This window comes from Apis florea, unplaced genomic scaffold (genome assembly GCF_048593485.1).
Source record: "Apis florea isolate Af1SG1 unplaced genomic scaffold, ASM4859348v1 contig_3170_pilon, whole genome shotgun sequence".
Taxonomy (NCBI): Eukaryota; Metazoa; Arthropoda; class Insecta; order Hymenoptera; family Apidae; genus Apis; species Apis florea.
Genome location: NW_028256714.1, coordinates 567,605 through 590,039, shown reverse-complemented (window position 1 = coordinate 590,039; position 22,435 = coordinate 567,605). Strand labels below are relative to the sequence as shown.

The following is a 22,435-nucleotide window of genomic DNA, read 5'->3' as shown; positions in this document are numbered from 1 at the left end:
TAAAAAGTGTAATAAAAAAAAAAAGAGTGAAGAAGAAAATGTTGAAAAATTTGTATTTGCGCAATAGCAAAGCGGTTCTTTCGATCGGCACGCGACCATGGGTCAGCATCGACCGAATTTCCTCGAATCATATATCTCTGTAAGGTTTCCACGATGTAAGGGGGGTTTTACACGTGGCCAATATAACTTGCCGCTTATGCAACGATCGTACGTGGCGCAGTCAGTTTTGCCCGACCCTGCGAATCATTATTCATCCTCGCGCGACCTATGGCCCGGCCGCTCGACATCGTGAAATAACCTCGTTAAGCCGCTAACTCGCCACCACGAACGACGAGACGGGCTGTACGGGTGGAAAAAAAGAAGTGGCGGTTAAGGATTGGACGCGAGAGAGGGATGGCGCGAAGAGAAAAAGCCGACAGTCCACGTGACTCGACTACTTTTTTTGGACACCTTCTTTTTTATTCCATCTATCCTCCGATGTTTTATTCTTCTTGCTACATTTTTTTTTTTTTTACGTAGAGAATTCGTTAAGGAAAGTTTAGTTGTTAAAAGAAGAGGTGAAATTCTCGGTATATCGGAATATACGCGGTTAAAGGAATCTTGTCTTTTAAAAATTATTGATATGAATATATAGAAAATCTGTTGGACAATCTCTTGTGGAACAATCGATTGTTTCACGATTGACTTCGTTTAAATGTTTTCACGAAATAAGTGATGATAAGATTTTTCAACGCAAGAAATTGTTATCTCGTTTCGATAAAGTGGAAGAAAGTTGTTAGCGATGATCGGTTAGGAAGGAAAATTAAATTTAGTTCACGGGAGTGTTTTTAGCGTTCCGGCATTTCTCTCCAAGTAGTTGGGATCAATACCAAGACCGACGGTCAGTGACTAGCTATCCCTAAATTTGGAGGATCTTCTGACAGATGGCACTGTCTTCCGAAATCTTCCTTTATTTTAGTCGTCTCACACCACGACAGATGTCTCGATACTCGCCTACCGAATCTATAAGACCAACCGTATTGCTGCGTGTATATACTACATGTAATCGAACGAAACTTTAACCACTATTCTTTCAAACATTTTTAAATTCAAACTCGCCGAAACCGATCATCGAAATGAAAATGAAAATTAAAATGATATTTCGCAACAATATTAAATCCAAACGCGATAAGATTAAACGTAAAAATTCTAATTTTACTTTTAAATCAAATCATTATTAAAACATTACTCGTATAACATTTAAACAACTCACAATCTCCTTCTTCATTAAAAAAATTCACACAATTTTATCGCGTTGTATAGACGTTGCCTTTGAGTTAAACAATTTCGTTCCTGTAGAATATGCGCATATATGTGACACATCGATTTTCATTAAGAGATGTTACATATATGTATATATACATATATATACAATATAAATAACCACAATCATTCGACGCTAAATACTAAGAGTCACATGAAACGATCGATTCTTTTCAAAATCATTCTTTTCGCGATCACCTTGCGACGGTCCTTATGGCAGTCGCTGCCCTCTTACCTCCTTCTTTTCTTCTAAAAACTCTTAAACAAAAGGAAAGACGAGGGTTGATCTGTTGCTCACGCTGCGTTGCGCGCGGACAATATTGACTGGGAGCGAGAGGAAGGCCGAAAAGGGGGCTGCCTCCCCTTTTTTTTTTTTTTTTTTCTTTTTTTGCTCACTCCCCCGCTCGCTCCTTCTTCATCGACGGAACATTAAGCACACACGATAACGCATGATTAACCGGCTAATGACTTTCCGCCCCCCTCCCTTCTGCCTCGCCACTTTCCTCGGGGTGCCGCTTTCGCAGAATCATCGCCGACGGGGGTGGTGCGCCCACCCTCCCTCTTTCTCCTCGATAAACGACACACGTTCCTAATCGCGTTGAATAATTTGTCCATGATAGATATTATGATCGATCAGATCGCTATTGTGCCACATTGTGCCTCCTCCGACAATTTATATTCGTGGATTTGTTGGAAGATTTTCAAATTAATATCGTCGAATTATCGAAAATTCGGTGTAAACGAATTGGAAAGAAGGAAATCGGAGATCGTGAGAGGAGAAGTCGACGGTTCGGTTTAAACGGTTCCACAATGGGAGAGGAAACGTACGCTTCTTTCTTTCTTTTTCTTTTTTTCCTCCCTGGTGTTGCGGAGGGTCGCCTTCGTTGTTTTCGCGAAAATTAACGCGTTAACAGTTCACGGGTCTGAAGAACTCGCCGCGACTCCTCGGAGACGAGCCTATTAATCTCTCTCGTCTCCCCGGGGTGCAACTAATTATCGTTGCGTTTTATTATACCTTCAACTGTACGAATATTATTTATATACCCGGGGAGGATGGAATTTTCTTCGAGTCGAGGCAGCGGACGAAATTCATTTTTCTTACACTTTTTCAAATTTGTCCCGATGGAGCGATAATTGTACATTTTGAACCCATTTTTTAAATATTCGGCCGCGTTCTCAATAGGTGAGATTCCAATTTAAATCGTTACATCGAATTATCGACAAGTTTTCTTTCTTCACAGATTCCTTACGTATTAAGAGATAACTTTCTACCCCATTTTTCTACCCCAACTGATTCTTCAATCCACTATTATTTACGGATCAATTTTAATTCTATCTCGTATCACGATAATGCGTTTATATCATTGTTTATTACACGTATACTCGTTTCGATCATTCAATATTCGTATATTTTCATACATAAATACAATTTTAATCTTTCCTATGTATCTTACACGTTACACTTTCGCGTTATTTATATACATTCTTTAAGAGGCAACAAATTACTCGATAAAAATCGGGGAAGAAAAAAGACGGAACGCGAAACTTTCTCTCTGGTCAGTGAACAGAAGGGGAGGGAGAGAAGTCTGGATGATCTAAGCAGAAGCTAAAAAGCAAGGAGGAGGGGGGCTGGAAGGGGCTACTCCTCCGAAAGAGAGCAACCGCGTCGAAAAAAAGATGGGAGAAAAATCTTTTTTCCCCACCGACCCACAGAGGAGAAACTAGGCCGAGCGTGGAAAGAAGAAGAAGAAGAAGAAGAAAGAAACGTGTCGAGATCTCGATCCCATCCATAAATGCAACGATACGCGCGTTTATAATCGCGGCGAGAAGAGAGGAGACGAACGATCGTGCGAAATGCGTGGAATCGTCGTTCGAGAAGCGACATAACCGAGGGAAGGGACGACGACTACGACCGGTGTTTGTGGCGTCCGCCTCCGCCCCGGCTGCCGACAAAAAGGCGAGAGAATTTCCTGAAATCCTTTCTGAGGGTCTGATTGCCATCATTATCGTGGAGTGGGTAGGAGTAGCACGGCACCGTCGAGGATAGGGTGCTACGGGGTGGGTTTCGGGTGGAGTGGAGTGTGGAGGAGGAGGGTGGTTACGAGTGGAGCTTTCCAACGTGGCGCGGACAGAGAGAGAGAGAGAGGGGGGACGTGGCGCGAAGAAGGAAAGGAAAAAGAGGGCGATAGAGCGAGAAAGCGGAGGACAATCAGCGGTATTCAGTCCAAGCTCGGAACTGGTGGAAGGCCAGGGAAAGGCGGGTTGGAACGACGACGACGACGACGACGACCACCACCACCACCACGGTTGCTTCTCTCTCTCTCTCTTTCTCGGGGATCGATCGACCACCGACACCCGCCTCGACGTAACGCGTTGGCTGGCCACCGGAACCTGGTGAACTGTGGCAGTCGAGCCCCGCACACCTTTTCCAAGAGAGAGGGACCTAGATCGCGTGATCGCACCGAATCAGGTGTTCTTGTTTGAACTTGGTCGAGCAGCCTCGTCGAAGGCTATCCCTTTCGGCTCTTTCATCCCCGGGGGGGGAAGTAGGTTTGTTGGACGATCGGCACGCGTGAGAATTTTTTTACTTCCGCTCCTCCCGATCGATTCTCCCCGATTTCATTAATCTCGGCACGATGAAATTAATGAAGGAGGAGTTCAAGTATCGATATTTTCGAAGAGAAGGTTTACGCGAAGGTTTACGTACATATATGGAATTGAAAATTCGATCGAGCGTTTACTTTTGACGAAAGAATTGGTCGACGAAATGATCGAATATCGGTAGATTTTCGTAAAATTTGCAGAAGAAATATCATAAAGAGAAATGGTTTTTCTTAACATCCATCCCTGAATGTCCGAGGAAGGGTGTTTTGGATGAGAAGAGTGATTGTATTTATTAATATTGGGAAAAAAGAGTTTTTAAAAACGTTGCTTATGTTTGGAGAACGCTTACATTTAATATAATAAAGATTTATATTAATATAATTATATAAAGAATTGAAAATTCGATCGAGAATTAGCGGAGAAACGACGTTATTACGACAAAATGATCGAAATCAGAATTCACAATCTGAACTTTGATTCTTTCCATCGATCTAATCAAGTTAATACAGTCTCTGAAAGGAGCCTTGGAAAGATTTTTTTCGCCCTTGAACTTTGGGGGAGAAGGGTTTTAAACGAGCGACGAGAAAGCGGATGAGTTTTTTTTTCGATCGAAAAAGAAAGAAAGGAAAAAGAGATCCATAGACGATCGATGATGATAAACGTTGGCACGCGTTTCGAGGATGCGTGGGCCGAGCGTATCGAAGCGTGGCGACGCGGCGCGTCGGCCGGCAGCGTGCGATGTGGCCTCGGCTCGACTCGATTCCGCGTCGCGGTGGCTGATCGATGCGTCGCCATGACGACGCTTCCGCCGCCAGTCATCCAGCCACCTCCACCCCCCTCCCCCGACCACTGCCTCTGCCCACTCACTCATCCTCGTTTGTTACCGTCACCTATGCCTCCTCTCTCGGCCACCACCGCTCGCCCTCTAACGCATCCTCGATCGCATCCTTCGATATCCTCCAACGATCGATCTTTCATCGAATTTCGAGCGGAGAATAAAATAAAGCTCCTTCCTCCAAATTTCTTGTATTAACTTGATCGGATAGAAAGAATCGGAGTCTGATTTTGAATTTCATTTCTTTGATCTCGAGTGGGAACGAGAAGATCGATCGAGGTATTTTTTGATTGAAAAATTGGCGCTCCTCGTTAATAATAAAGATCGTGGGGAGAAATTGTGGAGAGAGTGGCCGCGTATGCGATACGCGTGATCGATGCACACGACGACGTCGTCGCAGGTTCGGCTCGAGGGCTCGTTTTACGGGTCACAGATAACGAGTATTCGAGCGTCGAAATGGAGATTGAATGTAAAATCTGCGACGAGTATATACACACGCTTATATACCTATATATATATATATATATATATGTCATTTAGATGGTGATACGAAACGCTGATCGGCCGTATGCACCGGATCGATAGTGGTAATTTCTACCCACCCCGTGTACACACCCTTTATCCCACTTCCAGCCAACGCTTCCGCTCTCTACTTATTATTTCCTCCAATCTCTTACATTTATTAACCGAACCTCTTCTCGAAACGTTCGCTCCTCTCAACCGATTTCTACGTATAACCTCGCAGGGGGTATCCATCCCTTGGAAGGAGGAAGGAGCGCGCGAAACGTGGAAGTCGGCTGCGGGCACACGATGTAAATAATCGTTTATTGATTAACTGTTTGACTGCGCAAGTCGAGTTAACTATGGCTAATCTCTGATTTGTAACGCCTCCCGCCGTCCAGGGGGAGGAGGAGGGAAGGTTGCGCCGGAAGCGGGGGGTGGTGGCTGCTACGTCCACGCAGCGGGGGAAAGGAGGAGGAGGAGAGGAGAGAGGAGAGGAGGAGGGATGGGGAGACGCCAGCGTAGTTTTCGCAACCCTCCTAGCGCTAACACGGAATTAATATCTCGCGAGTTAGCGCCCCCTTTTCGTCCCCCTCGACGAAACGGAAATGAGCGCGCGGATGCCTCTGCTCTCCTATCGTCTTTTCACCCTCTCTCTTTCTCCTCTCTCCTCTTCCCTGTCGCGCTCGCTTTGTATTATGGGACTCGCCTCGCATCCTTCCGCTTTCTAGAGCAGACTCGTCGAAGCGCGAGAATATCCGGATAGAGAAGATGCCGACCTTCTGTCTTCCCGTTCTCCCTTTAGTCTCTTTCCTATTATTTTGCGCATTTCAATTTGCGCTTTTTCCATCTACCCGAGAGAGAGAGAGAGAGAGAGAAGGGATTCGAAAAACACGGGTTCTCGAGCTTAATCTAGCTTTTAATTAAGCTAGCCTGCTATTGTCGAATTTCTCTCGAGATTTTTCAACGAATCGTACGCGCGTGCCGGTTATTCGCTTTCGTTTCGAGAAAAAGGGAAATTCGAGAGGGGGAGAGCGGAAGCGGCGTTGGCAGGGACAAAGGGGGCGAAGAGTTGCTCGGTCCAGCGCCACTGGAGATATGCAAATCCGGCGTAATTAGGCTGGATATACGAGGCGTGCACGATGGTTGGCATTGGTAAGTTCGACATGGAGAGAGGAGGAGGAGGTGGTTGCGTGGAAAGCGGCCCGAGTCCTTTGTTTGAACCAACGTCTGCGCTCTTCCGTGACGTAATTAATGGCCTTTGCTCCTACAACTCCTACTCGACCTCTTCACGGATACCGCTCTCTCTCTCTCTCTCTCTCGCGCTCGACGATCCCGAACGAATCGAGCGCGGAATCCCGATCGTTCCGGAGGAAACCTCGTTTCTCCTCCCTTTTCTTCCCTTCCCTTCCCTTCGCTCTCCTTTCGTTTCGTCGCTTTAAAGGGATATCGCGTTTACACGGATCCTGTTTGAAAAAGTGACCAAGTTAAACAAAAAATTCGAGTCGTTTATTATTTGTTATCGAATCGACGTTTATTCGGGTCAATTATATATATATATCGTGTTAACTCGGTTTTCGACGGTTGTTTCGCGATTATTATCGTACGTTTAACCGTGGAGGTAAAAGTTCGTTTTAAGGTTACACGGAGAAATAGGGATAATTCGAATAATTCGTATAACGTTTTTTGACAATTATTTAATTATTTAATTATTTAATTACGATATGTTTCGAACGATAAACCGTGCAAGTAAATTTCGTTAAATTTTGTTTCTAAAATTGGTTTCTACAGAGAAATGTAGAATAGGGATAATTCGAATATTCGTATTTAACGTTTCCGCAGTTATTTGGCGATTATTATCATATGTATTATTATCATCGAACTTCGTTAAATTTTGCCCATCGTTTTACACGGAGAAAATGTAAAATCGTATGTTTCGAACGATAAATTTTGCCCGTCGTTTTAAGGTACGCAGAGAAATGGGGATAATTCGAATGTTCGTACAACGTTTCGCCACTTGTTTGTCGATTATTGTCCTATCGTGGAAGTAAATAACTTGGTTAAATTTTGCCCATCGTTGGTTTATACGATAGATATAAAGTAGAAATAATTCGAACACTCGGTTTTTCTTAATTTTTCGCAAGAAATTCGCGAATGGAAGAGTGGTGGGGAAGTGGGTCAATTTATGCGAGAGGGATTGGATCGGGCATCTCTAAACGCAAACGGTCGGCTTTGTGCCGGTGCCGGGTGCAGGTCGGTAAACATGCCGCATCGGACTTTAAAATGCTATGCAAAGATACTCCATAAAAGGTTTCATAAATTCGGACTCTCCCCTCCCTTCTCTCTCTTCGACAAAAAGGAACGTTTATCCGTCATTCACCGAGAATTCGAAGCTATCTTAGATATATATAAACTAACGTTAAAAATGTAGGAAATGCACAAATTAATTCCTCTGAATATTTTACTTTCTTGAAATCATCGAATTCCTTCTTCCTTCCTTCCCTTCTTTCTTTCTTACATTACAATACAACAACCTCGGATATCAATTCGATAAGAACAACGACATGTGACGGTCCAAAGCCTGTATAATCACATTCCAAAGAAAGAGAAGTAATGTAACCACGAGAAGAAAAGGATACTTTCGATAAAAAGAAAAGAGAAAAACCACCCAATTTCCGAACTTCTTATCTAAGAAACGAAGCATTCGATGCTTGGGTCGATTCTCGTTGTTTGCGGCTATCCGCCGCATCGGATTCGGCATATTGTACAAATTGAATGCGAGGAATTATATCTCTCCACACGCACACACGCGCGTGTATATCTCTCATCTCGCGCTTAAACGAAACCTTCTCCCGAAAACCTTCCTCCCTCTCCATCCGCAAACGCAACAAAACTGACACGCTTCTTATCGTGTTACCGAGACGTAGAGAGAGAGAGAGAGAGAGAGAGAACGAGGGGGGAGCGAAAAGGGTGTGCGCAAGGAGGAGGGGTCGGTTACGCGCGGACGGAAACGCGGGAGGGAGGGGGAGTAAACTGGCTGCTCCCTCGTCGTTCCGTTTCCCTTCGCCTCGTAGCCTACAATAGCCGGGGCCCTGTCATGTTTCATGCGACACAATGATACTCGTCGCCCTACACCGCCGATACCCAAGCAGCGCCTCGCGTATCTCAAGATAATGCACGCGGGCAAAATCGCTTCTCCTCTCTCTCTCTCTCCCTTTCTCTTTCTCTCAACAATCTTTCTCTACGGTTGTATATCCATGATCGTTCTCCAAGCTAGCTATCCATCGTGTCTTGATCCGAGTGAAGGAAGAAAGGTGAAGTTGATTCGAGTGTTTCCGTAATCGCGTAAGAGAAATTGTGGCGCGTTTTCGGTTCTAGCGAACCAAGCGAGTGATCAAGGAGTCAAAATGGGAGGGAGGTTGGTTGGCGTGTCTGGCGTCTATTGACCACCCCTCGACTACGACGACAACGACGGAGTTGGATTTGAATAATGAATATATTAGCACGTTCCGCGATTTTGATACAAATCCTTGGAGAGGCAGAGTTACGGCGGACGTGTGGGGTGAGTCATTTATGACGGCCACCTCGGATATATATATATATGTATGTATGTACTTGTTTCTTATATTTAGAAACGGAGCCGTTTATTTACACGTCGAATAATAACCGTTTCCGAAACGATAATTTTATTTTCAACACGCAAAGATAGTTCGAAATATTCTTCTCGTGTACCAGTTAGTTCCTTTCCATTTTTTTTTAGATAACCGTATAAATCTCTCTCTCTCTCTCGCGATCCATCCCCCTCCACAGCGATAAATCGTGAACCGTACGAGGCCTAAAATCGACCTCCCCCCCCGTGGATCGAGGAACCTCCACATCCTCGACATCCGCGACCAAGGTATCCGTGCAGTGGAGGAGGGGGAGCCCCCTTCGAACACCCTTCGAAACACCCGGCACGCGGACACTCGAGAGCGATCGCGCGTTAAATGCGCCGCCGGCCGCGCGCGGTCGCGTGCCGCGCGCGTGCCCTTCTCCCCGGGCTTACTTACCCCCTCTCCGAGGAGAGTAAGCGAGAGAGTAAGTAATTCCAGTTCGAGTTAAATGTTGTCGTCGTCGTTGTTGTTGATCAGAGTAGAAGATGGATAGATGGAAGGTTTATAGGAGTTTGTTCAAGGAGGATGAAACGAGGTTTCTACGTATTATTATATACGCTATATTTGAAAAATTATTTTCGTTTATTAGGAAGTTAGGTTAATAAGTGGAGAGGTTTATTGAAGGAGGATGAAATAAAGTTTGCACATATTATACACTATATGGATATTTGAACAATTATTTTCATTTAACTCCTTAGGAAGTTAGGTTAATAAGTAGAGAGGTTTATTGAAGGAGGATGAAATAAAGTTTGTATATATTACTATACATTATATGGATATTTGAAAAATTATTTTCATTTATTAGGAAGTTAGGTTAATAAGTGGAGAATTATTGAAGGAGGATGAAATAAAGTTTGTACATATTACTATATATTATATGAATATTTGAAAAATTATTTTTATTTATTAGGAAGCTAGGTTAATAAGTGGAGAGGTTTATTGAAGGAGGATGAAATAAAGTTTGCACATATTATACACTATATGGATATTTGAACAATTATTTTCATTTAACTCCTTAGGAAGTTAGGTTAATAAGTGGAGAGGTTTATTGAAGGAGGATGAAATAAAGTTTGCACATATTATATACTATATGGATATTTGAAAAATTATTTTCATTTATTAGGAAGTTAGGTTAATAAGTGGAGAATTATTGAAGGATGAAATAAACTTTGTATATATTATTATACACTATATGGATATTTGAAAAATTATTTTCATTTATTAGGAAGTTAGGTTAATAAGTGGAGAGGTTTATTGAAAAAGGATGAAATAAAGTTTGTATATATTGCTATATACTATATGAATATTTGAAAAATTATTTTCATTTATTAGGAAGTTAGGTTAATAAGTGGAGAGGTTTATTGAAGGAGGATGAAATAAAGTTTGCACATATTATACACTATATGGATATTTGAACAATTATTTTCATTTATTAGGAAGTTAGGTTAATAAGTGGAGAATTATTGAAGGATGAAATAAACTTTGTATATATTATTATACACTATATGGATATTTGAAAAATTATTTTCATTTATTAGGAAGTTAGGTTAATAAGTGGAGAAGTTTATTGAAAAAGGATGAAATAAAGTTTGTATATATTGTTACATACTATATGAATATTTGAAAAATTATTTTCATTTATTAGGAAGTTAGGTTAATAAGTGAAGAATTATTGAAGGATGAAATAAACTTTGTATATATTACTATACACTATATGGATATTTGAAAAATTATTTTCATTTATTAGGAAGCTAGGTTAATAAGTGGAGAGGTTTATTGAAGGAGGATGAAATAAAGTTTGCACATATTATACACTATATGGATATTTGAACAATTATTTTCATTTAACTCCTTAGGAAGTTAGGTTAATAAGTGGAGAGGTTTATTGAAGGATGATAAAATAAAGTTTGTATATATTATTATATATTATATGAATATTTGAACAATTATTTTCGTTTATTAGGAAGTTAGGTTAATAAGTGGAGAGGTTTATCGAAGGAGGATGACAGAAAGTTTGTACATACTACGCACTACTAGATGAATGTTCGAAATCAAAAATTACTAGGAAGGAAGCTGTGAAATATTTTCAAAAATCTATCTAGCTTATATACGTATATACAATTATTATCTCAACTAACTCGAATACGAAATTACATTTGTAAATCATCGTTACAAATTGTAATTAGGCTATTATGAGAAATAAGAAAGTTTTATTAGCAAAAATACGAGTGAGACTTGTTTCCACCAGTGTGCACAGCACGTGGAATGGATAAACGTGGAATTTTTTATTTTAAATCGAAGGGAAGCTCGTAAATTGTTAAGATTTGAAATTTGTCGAATTGTAGCGGTTTCATTCTGTGAATGGGAGCTGTGTAGTTTCGCTGGCCACTTTTCAGCCTTCGTCCAACAACGCCCCTGACCGTCTCACGAAGGGTGCTTCGGATAAGAAGGGTGATTATATTTATTAGTATTTGGGGAAAAAGAGTTTTATTCGCATCTACGAATAATGAGAGAACAAACGAGTAAAAATTAAATTATAACGGAATCGAAACGTTTTCAATCGAACGTTTACTTTCGACAAAATGATCGAAATCAAACTTCGATAATAGAAATCCGACCTCGATTCTTTCCATCCAATTGCAAGTCGTTTTTCCCCAAACCCAAAGAAATCTTTTTAAAACCCACTCCTGAGCGTCTCGAGAACGATATTTCGGACGAGTCGAAATCCAATAATAAAAGTTAAATTTTCATATAATAAAGAATTGAAAAAATTCGATCGAACTTTTTTGATGAAAGAGAAGCAATCAAAAGATAATATTTACTCGCGCTGTTTGACGGATCTTAAACGTTTCTCGATGGTATCGAGCAAACTTTAAATCGAATCTCGCGTTTTCATTTTTTGAAGAGAAATCAGCTCGAAAAATATTTATCGCGATCGGGGTGGCCGAGGGTCCTCCCGATAGCGTGAACCACGGTTATAAACGCTTTAATGGGAGCTGTCGATTCTGCCTCGGCCACTTTCTTCGGTCTTCGACGATCGCATCGACGTCGTTTCTTGGGGGAGCCCTTGCACGAAAAAAAAAAAAGAAAGAAAGAAAGGGCTCGAGATAAAAGATTAAAGGAGTAAAATTACATCCTCCCTCCGATTCCTCTATGCTTATCTAACATCTGAACCAGTGACCAATTTTCTTTCTCCCCCGACCAACCTTGAATTATCGAATCGATTATAATTAAATCGTATTCTCGAGCAACTTAATAACAAACGTTGAGACGTTTTCCATCGAAACCAGAATAGTGTTATATATAACCCGTTTAAAAATCTCGAGTTAAATCTTGGTTTAAACAACCATTTAAATCGTCGGTTGAAGGCGCGCTACGAATTTTTCAAGTTTTTCCTCTCCGTGAAAAATTTCCCTGAAACGAAGCCTCGAATTTTTTTTCATCTGTCTGTGGAAGAAGCGACCTGTGGGTAAAAATTTCGAATAAAGTTCGAATAATCAAAACGCTCGAATTTCGCAACGATTATTCGCGAAGCAACTTGATTCGACCATTAAATTTCCCTCCTCACCATTCCTCGCTTCGTTCGGATGGAAAATTAAAAATTAAAATTAAAATTAAAAAAAAAAATATCATCGAGCTGGTTAGCAGCTCGAGAAACGACGTTAAGAATGATCCTCGAACGAGATATTCTTGCCGGGATATCTCCTGGTGGCGTGAATCACCGACATAAGCGGTCAAACGAGAACCATCGACGCGGCCACGCACGCATCGTGACCACTTTCAACTTCATCCTCTCCCTTCCACCCTCCCCTCTCCTCCTCTGCGTTCCGCGAGATACTCCCCCCAGAATCGATCGTGTTTCGTTGCCTCTTTCCCTTTTTTCCTTCTTTTACACGTCTCCGTTCTCGAAAGGAGAAAACAAAATTTCGAATTTCGTTGTTAAATGATTTTAAATGAGAGTGTAATAAATAGAACGTAGTCGGTTTCCGATAATTCGACCAGAATTCCGATAATTATTTCCATTTTCCATCCCGCGATCGCACGCACACACACACACACACACACACCCGCCCCCCTCCCTCCCCGGTGAATGAATAATAAAATAGCGTGTCGGGATCGCGCAAACATGTTTCGAGAGCGTGTACTCGAACATCGTAAACTTTCTTTGTCCGGGATAATAATTGCGGTTAAATAATCAATTAATTAAGGACGACCTCATGTTCTCGCGTCGCGGGCCAGATTTTATGGAAATAAACGTTGCCCGGGCTGTGTGTGTGTGTGTGTGGCGGGGGATAATTGCAACGGAATGCAAATCGCGTTTAAATAATAAACGGGGTCATCGCGTAACGTTTTCACGCACGGGGATTATATCCCCTTCTCGCCCACGGTATAATTATTATAATTTGCAGTCGAAAATATCGACGATAATCTCTCTATCTCTCTCTCTCTCTCTCTCTCTTTCCCCCTTTCCCCTCCATTCGACGAGGGAAATCTGCGCTCGGTCCATCGATCGTCGTGTGCATCGGCCGCAATGTGTTTTCCAACACGAATTAAAACGCTGCTCGCCGTTCGTCTCTCTACGCTCTACCAATTATTTTCGATATTATGTTTTCATAATATGCTACGTTTCATAACGAGAGGACAACGGGAAGAAGAAAAATCGACGAAAAGAAGGAAGAGGAGAAGAAATATGTGGGAGTGGTGGTTGAAGAACGTGAGTAGTGGTGGTCGAGGAAATCACGAGAGATCGGATAGAAAGGGAGAAAGAAAGGGGAGAAAAGATGGGGTGGTGGTGGTGGTGGTAGATAGAAGGCAGGGAAGGAGAAAGACAAGAGCGATAAAGAGAGAAGGTCCGAAGGGCGAAGAATAATGGAAACACCTTGGCCCATTACTGCCAAAATTCCCTGACCATTCACTCTGTAAACGGGCACCGTTACCACAGAGGGTTTGTTCCGGAAGGGAACCGGTGGCACGTCGTTACCGGGGCAAACTACGTCGTCGACAACGCCGGTCGGTAAGTGCAGGAGGTCCGGTACGTTCGTGCCCGGCCACCTAGCAACCTGCTGCCATCGAGAACCCCTCCCACCTTCTCGTCCCTCCTCCTCCTCCTCTTCCTTCCAACGCTTTCCTTCCTTCGATCCCTTGGACCCCTCGTGCGCAGGCGCTCGTACGCCCCTTTCGCCGTCCACGAGGGTGTAAGTCGGCCGACAAACTCCGCCCACTCGGCCGCGTCGACGAACCAACAACCCCCGTGCACGAGGCCACCGTCCACCGTGGGCCAAGGGTTCGCGGAGGGCGGAGACACGATTATCCCCTGTCCCCCCCCCCCCGCCCGGGAGTGGAACCGGTCGGTGGACGGGCAGAGAGGAGCAGTGTCGCTCGGAGCGGGTCGCAAAGATGATCGGCGCCTTTGTCGCGCATACGACCGTTACGTATCGTATATTCGAACGATCGTTCCACGCGCAACATCATCGCCACTGTGACGTGATTCTCGCCACGGGGAAGGTAGACGGCGGCGACGTGGACAGCCACGCTTGTTGAACGCCGCGGGGAAGAAAGATCGTCGGACGGACGGTCGGTCGGTCGGTCGGTTAACGGATTGTATATTTCGTTCTCGGCCCGGCGTCCATCATCGGCCTGGATTATGACCAGTCGTTTCGACGGTTGGCCGTCGACGTGGTTAACAGAAGCGGTCTGGACGTTCGCAGTGCCGTGATCGATTCGGGGGATATAGGAGAAGGGTGAAGGTATATCCCGTGGAAAGGGCCGCCGTATCCAGCGGCCGCTGGCACACGGGACAAGCGATGCTCGACCTCAAGAGCAGCGGGACCACCGCCGCGGAATTGCCACGCACCACGGCGTTCACCAATCTATCCATGCTGTTCGCCGGTACGCCGCCAATTCATTTCGTTCGAACGCGCCTCGGTTTCCTCGTTTCGGCCGCGATGCGACGGACCACGGTGATCGAACCATTTCCATTCTATATAAAGTCGCCTTATGCTATTTCCTTCGTCTCTCTCTTTTTTTTTTCTTTTGTATATATATATCAACGTGAATGTATAAGCGTTCCTCTTCTTTATCCTCTGTAGGTATACGTACGATATACGTTTGCTGCGTTGTCCGATGTCGTCGCGTCTCGTTCGATCGAAACGAATACGACGATTCTGCGTTACTTGTTGATTTTCCGATTTATTTTTTCACGACGCATATGGGATATGAAATTTTAGCAAATTACAGTACGAGTTGATTGTACAAACAGTTGTACAAACAGTTCTAACATTCGTACAAACACTTTAACTTTAAAAATTTACCTAGGCACAAACTTCTTAAAGAAACGATTATAATCGGCCACGTGACGAAACGATCTCTCTCTCCCTCCCTCCCTCTCTCTCGACTCGTCGCCACCTTTTTGCAAAATTTCACTATCCCCATCGGAGGAGGAGAAAAGAAAAAGAAGAAAACTTTCTCCACTCGATTACATTCTTGCACGAGTTTCAACGTTCAACACCGGCGACGGAAGCGATTCGAGCCTACGAAAAGTACGATAATTCGGGCGTTAGCGATCACGCTCGATGATGATCACGCTCGAGTTTCCGTGAACGTGAAATTCGAGGCCTTTCCCCTCTCTCTCTCCCCCCCTCCCCCCTCTCCCCGTTAATGGATCGTGGGCTCGAGATCGAATGAAGGGCGGGGGGAGGGAGGGGGGAGAGGGGCAGTAAAGACGAAAAGGTCGGCTGTTTGCACGGAAACACGGACTTTCTGCGAGCGGCATGACGTAGTGGCCCGCGTGTGTACACACGCGGGGGCCGCCCTCGTGCCAATAACTGCCAAATGAAAATATATCTGTCTGCAAACAGACCGGCGGCGCTCGAGAACACAGGGCGGAACAAAATCCAGATTTTTCGTGAACGCGAGACGCCACGTGAAACCGATACGTCATCGTCGTCATCGCCGCGTCCGCAAATATTATGGATAAATATGTAGAGTTGAACAGTAGTTGAACTCGAATCTCGAATGTTGGGGCGGGGGGGGGGGGGGAAAGTCCGTTTTCAATGGTGAGCGATGAAGGGAAGGATGGATGGATCTTTTTGCGGGAAAAGTGATTTGAAAGTTTTGGAACAATGGAATAATATTAATAAATCTGCATGAGTTTTTTGCTTGTTTTTAAGTTTGAAGTAGTGTTATGAGTTATTCGGTAATTTTATCCGTTTTTGAAGGTTTTGAAGATGGAAAAGAATTGGATGAATTTTCTTTTTATAAGGAAAATGATTTTAAGTTTGAGAAATCTCTTGAATCCCCACTCTTGAATTTTTGTTTATTTTAAGCTTGAAGTAGTGAGTTATTCGATAATTCGAAGGTTTTGAATATCGAAATGAGAAAAAAAATTGTTTCGCTTGCCAATACATCGAGATAAATTTTCTTTTCCTAAGAAAAGCGATCCAAATCGTTTTGAAATATATTAAGTTCGAGAAATCTTTGAATCTCCTTTGACTTTTTATTAATTTTAAAAAGTGATCTAAATTATCCGATGATTTATTTTCTATTTACGAAGATTTTGAATATGAATTCTTTCACCTGTGAGTGGAGTACATTGAGATATATGAATTTTCTTTTTACAAGAGAAAACGATCGAGATCTTAGTATTTTGGTATATTTCAAGCTCGAGAAATTTTCCACGAATCTCTCCATTCGCTTCCACCAAATAATATCTAGATCTAAAAAAATGAATTATTCCGTTATCCGACAATTTGTCTATTTTCATCCCTCGCCGTCGGAAAAGAATTCCAAATCTTCCCTCATTTTATTCATATATAAAGATCGAAACTGAAACTTTCGCCAACACTGTTATTATATCCCACGACTCGAACTCGAGAGCGAGTCTTTAATCATAATCGACGAATCGTTCGTGAATCGTGCACACTTCTCAACCTGTACTCGACGAGGGAGGCGTAACGTCGTTAAAGGGTCGTAAAGATTTTTCCTAAGGAATCGTTTTTCAACGAAAAAGAAGGAAAAAAACCCGCTCGAAACCAGCGATCAGATTATTATTTTACTGCCACCAGCGATTCGCAGAACTGATTACCTTGCAATTGCACACGTCTCTTCTAACAACCCAAGTGACCCAAAAAAAAAAAAAGAAAAAGAAAGAAAAAATTGTGCAATCTCTTGTCAGGGATCACGAAGCGCGAAACGAGGTTTCATTTTTAAACCTCGATCGATTTCCAGACGATTTCCTTCCTTCGAAATATCATCTCGAATTGTTATCGTTCGAGACACGAACACGAATTTCGAATACGAATACCCCTCGATTTATCCAAGATTATTATTTATTCACCGCCTCTCTTTTTGCCTGTTCACAGATGCCAGCAGCTCGTACAAAGGAGGCTGGAGCCACGCCACGTCGCCGGCTCCTGGACAGGGTGAGTTTCTTCTCTTGTTACTGTTTCGATTAACACCTCTCGTATGCGGATGACAATATAAAATCTTGGAAGAAGGATTTGATCCGCCGATCTTTCTTAAACTTTTCTTATTCAATTAACTCGCGTAGATTCAAGATTCTCCAAACTTTTTTTTTCCCTCTCGAAAAAAAAAAAAAAGACAACAACCACTTTCACGAAAACGAAAGGGGAGGGGGAAGGAACAAAGGGAGGAAGAGCAAAAAGAAACACCAAGATAATTCCATCCTTAGGAACCGCGACGAGAGAAGAAGAAGTCGTCGTCGTCGCGGCGAATCGATCTCCTCCTCCTCCTCCTCCTCCTCTTATCGGTGCTACCACGATTTCTCTCCCTCTCTCCTCACATTTTCCTTCTCCTCGATTCGGCTACACACATATATAACAGAGGCCAAAGGGTGCCTCCTAGGCGCCGCTGGGTGCAAGTTCACGCGTCGCGACTCTCTCGCCTCGTTCCCGCGCCTTTGTATACGAATCTACAACTCTCTCTCTCTCTATATATATATATATATATACGTATACACACGTGCAACTACGTACATATATATATACGTGTCCATGGTAAGCGAGGGACAGGCAGGGTGTGTGGGTGGGCGTCCCGGCGCTTTGTGGCGCGTTGAACCGCGGCCCCTTTGTCGTCGACACACAGAGGGAGGGAGGACGAGGCCTGGGGGCTGTGTAGAAACGGTCGAGGGGAGGCGCCCCACCCTGCCGTTGGACGGCGGTGGCACAATCATCTCGCGGAGATCAGAGGAGCACCGGTTGCCCGCGGCCACCTTGTTATAAACGGGTCTCTCTGGACGGTTGGCTGGGTGGCTGGCCAGGTTACAACGCCATGGACCACCTGGCAAAGGGCGAATTAACGCTTTGACTACTCTCCTCGCTTTCGGCGAGAGAAACTCTGGGGGAGGGATGGGGAGGAGGAGGCGTTTTATCTAAAAGTGAGGGGAGGTGTGGTTTGTTGGTTTTTGGGAGGATGCTCGAGAGCGGTTGTGATTTGGTTAGGTTTATTACATAGTTGTATTAGATGTAAAACTTTGAATAGTTGGAATGATGGAAGAAGAGGGATTAGTGTTACACCAATTAAAGTCTATAGAAGAGTAAACGTGTCTGTTTTCGATGTGTCTTGTTTTGGTATTTTGTAAAGTTGAGAACCTTTTTCTCTCTTTATATTTTGGAAAAATGGAAGTAATGGAAAGGTATTTTTTCCATCATAATTTGTCGATAATTTAACGAATCGGTTGAGAAGGAAGAAGAAAGGAGAAGGCTATAAATTCGACCGGCTAGCATGGCCGGTCGACGACGACGGATTACCGTCGATATTTGCTACGAAAGCGATATCCGTGGGAGGGGGGGAAGGAGCGGTTTTCGCGCTGTTAATAATAGCAGCGAGATTTTCATTAGTTTGGTATATTAGTTGGAACGCGGTGGCGCAATCCGTTTCACGAAGGTTTGGCCCGGGGGTGGTTTGATGTAAACGGCTTGTGGTTTCGACGCCTCGTTAGATTGCAATCACCATGGATCAGTTATCAAAGAGGGAATTGATGGTTTCGTTCGCACGTGCGGATCGCACGCCATGCGGGGACACACCATTTTCGAACTGAAAATTGAAGGACAAACAGCCGTGTTCCTCCCTCCTTCCAATTTTTCCATTTTTCGTTTCTCCGTTTTCTTTTCTAAATGCCTGCGTTCTCTTCAATCGTTGTATTCTTTGATAAAAGAAAAAGCGTTCCGATTCGTTGGATCGAGAACTCACTCGATTACACTTAATTAATTTAAATGCATGCTTTTTATCTTTCACTTCAATCGGACGAGTTGGAGATTTTTAAATTCCAAGTCATCGTTCCTAGCACAACTTCCATCAATGTCTCCATCAAATTCTCCATCGTCTCTCTTTGACTCGGTTTCACGCATCGGGCAACGCGAGAGGGTGTAGAAGCCATCCTCCGACCAGAAATTAAGCGACGACACGCGTGTCCGCCCCATTATTCGTAAGCCAAATTAGTAATTCGCCTTCTTCGATAAAATTCTTGAAATTCTCGTAGGCCAAATTATAAATTCACTCTCTTTCGAAATTTTAAAACAGTTAACAATATCGAAATGAATCTTCTGTCCTCGATGACTCGCAAATTAATTCTCTTGGATGAAACTATTACCATCGAGACGAACCTCTGGGCGAAAGATTCAGGAACGAATGAAGTTCGAAATGCAATTCGAGTCGAGGCGATAATTCGGAATAAGGGTATTAACGTTTGATCGCGTGCTCGCGATCTGCCCGAAACTCGCGGTGGATTACGCGTGTACGGCCGTGTTATCGATGGAAGCAAGGTGCGCGGCATGTTCACGCGATTTCTTGCCAAGGAATTGGCGGATCTGTTCGATAACGATTATTTGGAACGATTTTAAATTGTTTATTTCTCTTCCTTTTGAGCATAGGTGGATCGCAATCTTTTTTTCTTCTTCTTAAAGTTTCAACGATTTTTAAAGGGGGACGGGATTTTCTTTATCCTTTGCTATTTCCAGAACTGACGAACTAGAACTAGTTCGTGTAAAAGGAAAAATTCCTGCGAATTTTTATTTTATTTAAAAAAACGGAGGAAAAGTTTCTTTCTTTTCTTTTTTGAGAAACGATAATCGAATGATATAATTCGATTTTATTCAAAAAATTCATCCATACTTACACGCAATTTATATTTATATTATAATTCTTTTTCTTCTTTTCTATATTATAATCGTATGTTTTAATACTTAAATTTTACATATATATATATATATATGATTTTCAAAAGAGTTATATCGTAACTAAAAAAGAAATTCAATTATTAAAGAAAAAAAAAAATTTTGGATCACAAACGATAAATTCTTTCTCGAAAAGCTGCATCCCCCGAAAAGGAAATTCCTCTTAAGAAAAATCCGTAAAAACCTCGAAGAAAGGAACGGTCAGTGGTCCGTCCCAGCCTGGATGGATATCGACCTCTCCACTCCCCCCAGTTTTCAACGGGTCTACTGCTCACTGGCCGGGAAAAGCGACTCTAAGACAACTGGTAGAACAATAAAAAAGTACTGCTCCCTGTTTCCACGAGCGTGTGGGCGGCTCGCGTGACTTCCTGACCCGAGCCAAGTCGACGAACCAACCCTCCTGCACACGCGTGCAGTTGTACGTCGATGCACGGGGGCCAGCAGACCCTAACCTCTCCACCCTCTATGATAATTACGTATTCTGGCGCGGCGCGTGCCTTGGCAGCACGCTCACGCGCCCGATCACGTATGCCGTGACTATCAACGCCGCCTCGACACCCGTACACCGCTCTGTGGCGCCCTCCTCTTCTAAGGAGGAACGGGCGTTTGAAAAAGAATCCGTTAACCGTTTAACCTGTAGGCTACCGTGGGGGATATAAGCGTATGGGCGCTGGAAATTTTGCGTTTGTGAACATCGAGAGCGCTTTATCCCATCTCGTGGTCGCCGAGACCGAGAATAAAGGAGCTCGACGCGATTTGCCTTTCTGACGCGGAAGGCGCTTGGAAATTTTGCGTTTGTGAACACCGAAAACGCATATAGGCGCTATCACATCTCGTGGTCGCCGAGACCTAAAGGCGCCTCGACGTAGTTTGGCTTTCTGACACGGAAGGCGCGCCTATACGCGTCTTGAAAATTCGGAAAAACGCAAATGTGCAGTGTGTCGAGAATGTGACAAAAGAAGTGAAGACGCATTACGAATGCGAGAAAAATGTGATGTTGGATTACGTACTTATCCATTGTTTCGAATTATATGTCGCACTTTATTAGATTAATATTAAATTTTTAATGTTTATAGTAGCGAGTTAGGTTAAGAGTACGAAGAAATGAATAATATTGTTTTGATGTTGTGAAATTCAGTTTTTTGATTATTGCAATGTGGTTTTTTTTTAACAAAAATGCATTCCTATTCCAAAATTTCGCCTTTCTTGTGTCTCAAAGTCTGCGATGTCAAAAGATTAAAAGGGGAGAGAGGAAGTTCCAAGACGATAAAAAGCTGTTGTTGCTGCTCGGATTTCGTATTTTCATTCTTGTATTGCGGGAATTTTAGTTATTTAAATGGTGGATGGTGGAGTTTAATGTAATTGGAAAAGTGGAAGAAAGATTTGAAAATTCTTTCGATTCTGTGCGTGTATCGCGAAGCGTAACTTGATTGTTGACGAATGTTAATCAATTTTTCTTTTCATTCTCCCTCGAATTTTCTATCTATTTTTTCTTTTTCATCTATCCGTGCACAATCGAAGAACTGGCTAAAAATTTCGAACGAAATTAAATAATTACTCGTTAAAATGCTCGAATTTTCGCTTTTCGCACAACATCACGCTTATTTCCGATCATTGTGTCGAAAGCGAAAAAATTATCGAAGCACCTCGTCCAAGTAAAATTTGCCCAACAACAATCGCTGGTCGTGCTGCTACTCGAAACTCGTATAAAGACGTATACGCGCGTCTCGTGTCTCGCGGTTTAAAATTACCTACTAAAAAAAAATATTTACGATAACAAGCGTGTACACAACATTTCCAAAGAAACAAAGAGAGAAAGAAAGAGAGAGAGAGAGAGAAAAGAAAAATGCGCGCAATCTGTGAAATTTATCGAACAATTTCCTAGGTTCGTGGAAAAAAGAGACGTTGGAGAGGCGTGTGAACAGCCGTTGTTCGTGTTGGCATTAATTGAACCCCGCTCGATAAGCTGATATCGGGATTTCATGCAGAAGGAAATCCCTCCTCGCCGCCGTTAAGATCACCCAGCTCGACAACAATCCCTTTTTCTTCGGGTGTGTCGCGTTCACGCTATGCGATAATTAGGAAACGATTAATTTCGCTCCGCGTAACACGTCGTTTGGAAACGGGATTTGCCACAGCTGTTTATCTTGATGAACAAAAAACGTATTTGCCACACGCACGAACGGGCGAGAAAATAGTTAACAGGTTGACAGGTGGAAAAAAGGTGGAAGCTGTTTTCGTCGTCGTTGTCGTCGTCTCTTTGGGGGGAGGCGGGGAGAGGGAGGGGGGAGGAGAAACGACGATTAAATCGCGTCTCAATCGCGCGATTCTTCGAGGTCTTTCTTCGA

At 43.2% G+C, this 22,435-nt stretch overlaps 1 protein-coding gene across 3 annotated transcripts in view; it reads left to right on the top strand.

Moving 5' to 3' along the window:
• The window catches only part of Ets65A (DNA-binding protein D-ETS-3), a 48,508-nt gene that overhangs the window by 10,037 nt on the left and 16,036 nt on the right, over positions 1-22,435 (top strand). For all 3 annotated transcript variants that reach the window (XM_086909934.1, XM_086909933.1, XM_086909935.1), the window contains exon 3: positions 17,256-17,315. In XM_086909934.1, the coding sequence (XP_086766060.1) occupies positions 17,256-17,315 (60 nt within the window). The remainder of the gene's footprint in view (positions 1-17,255; positions 17,316-22,435) is intronic.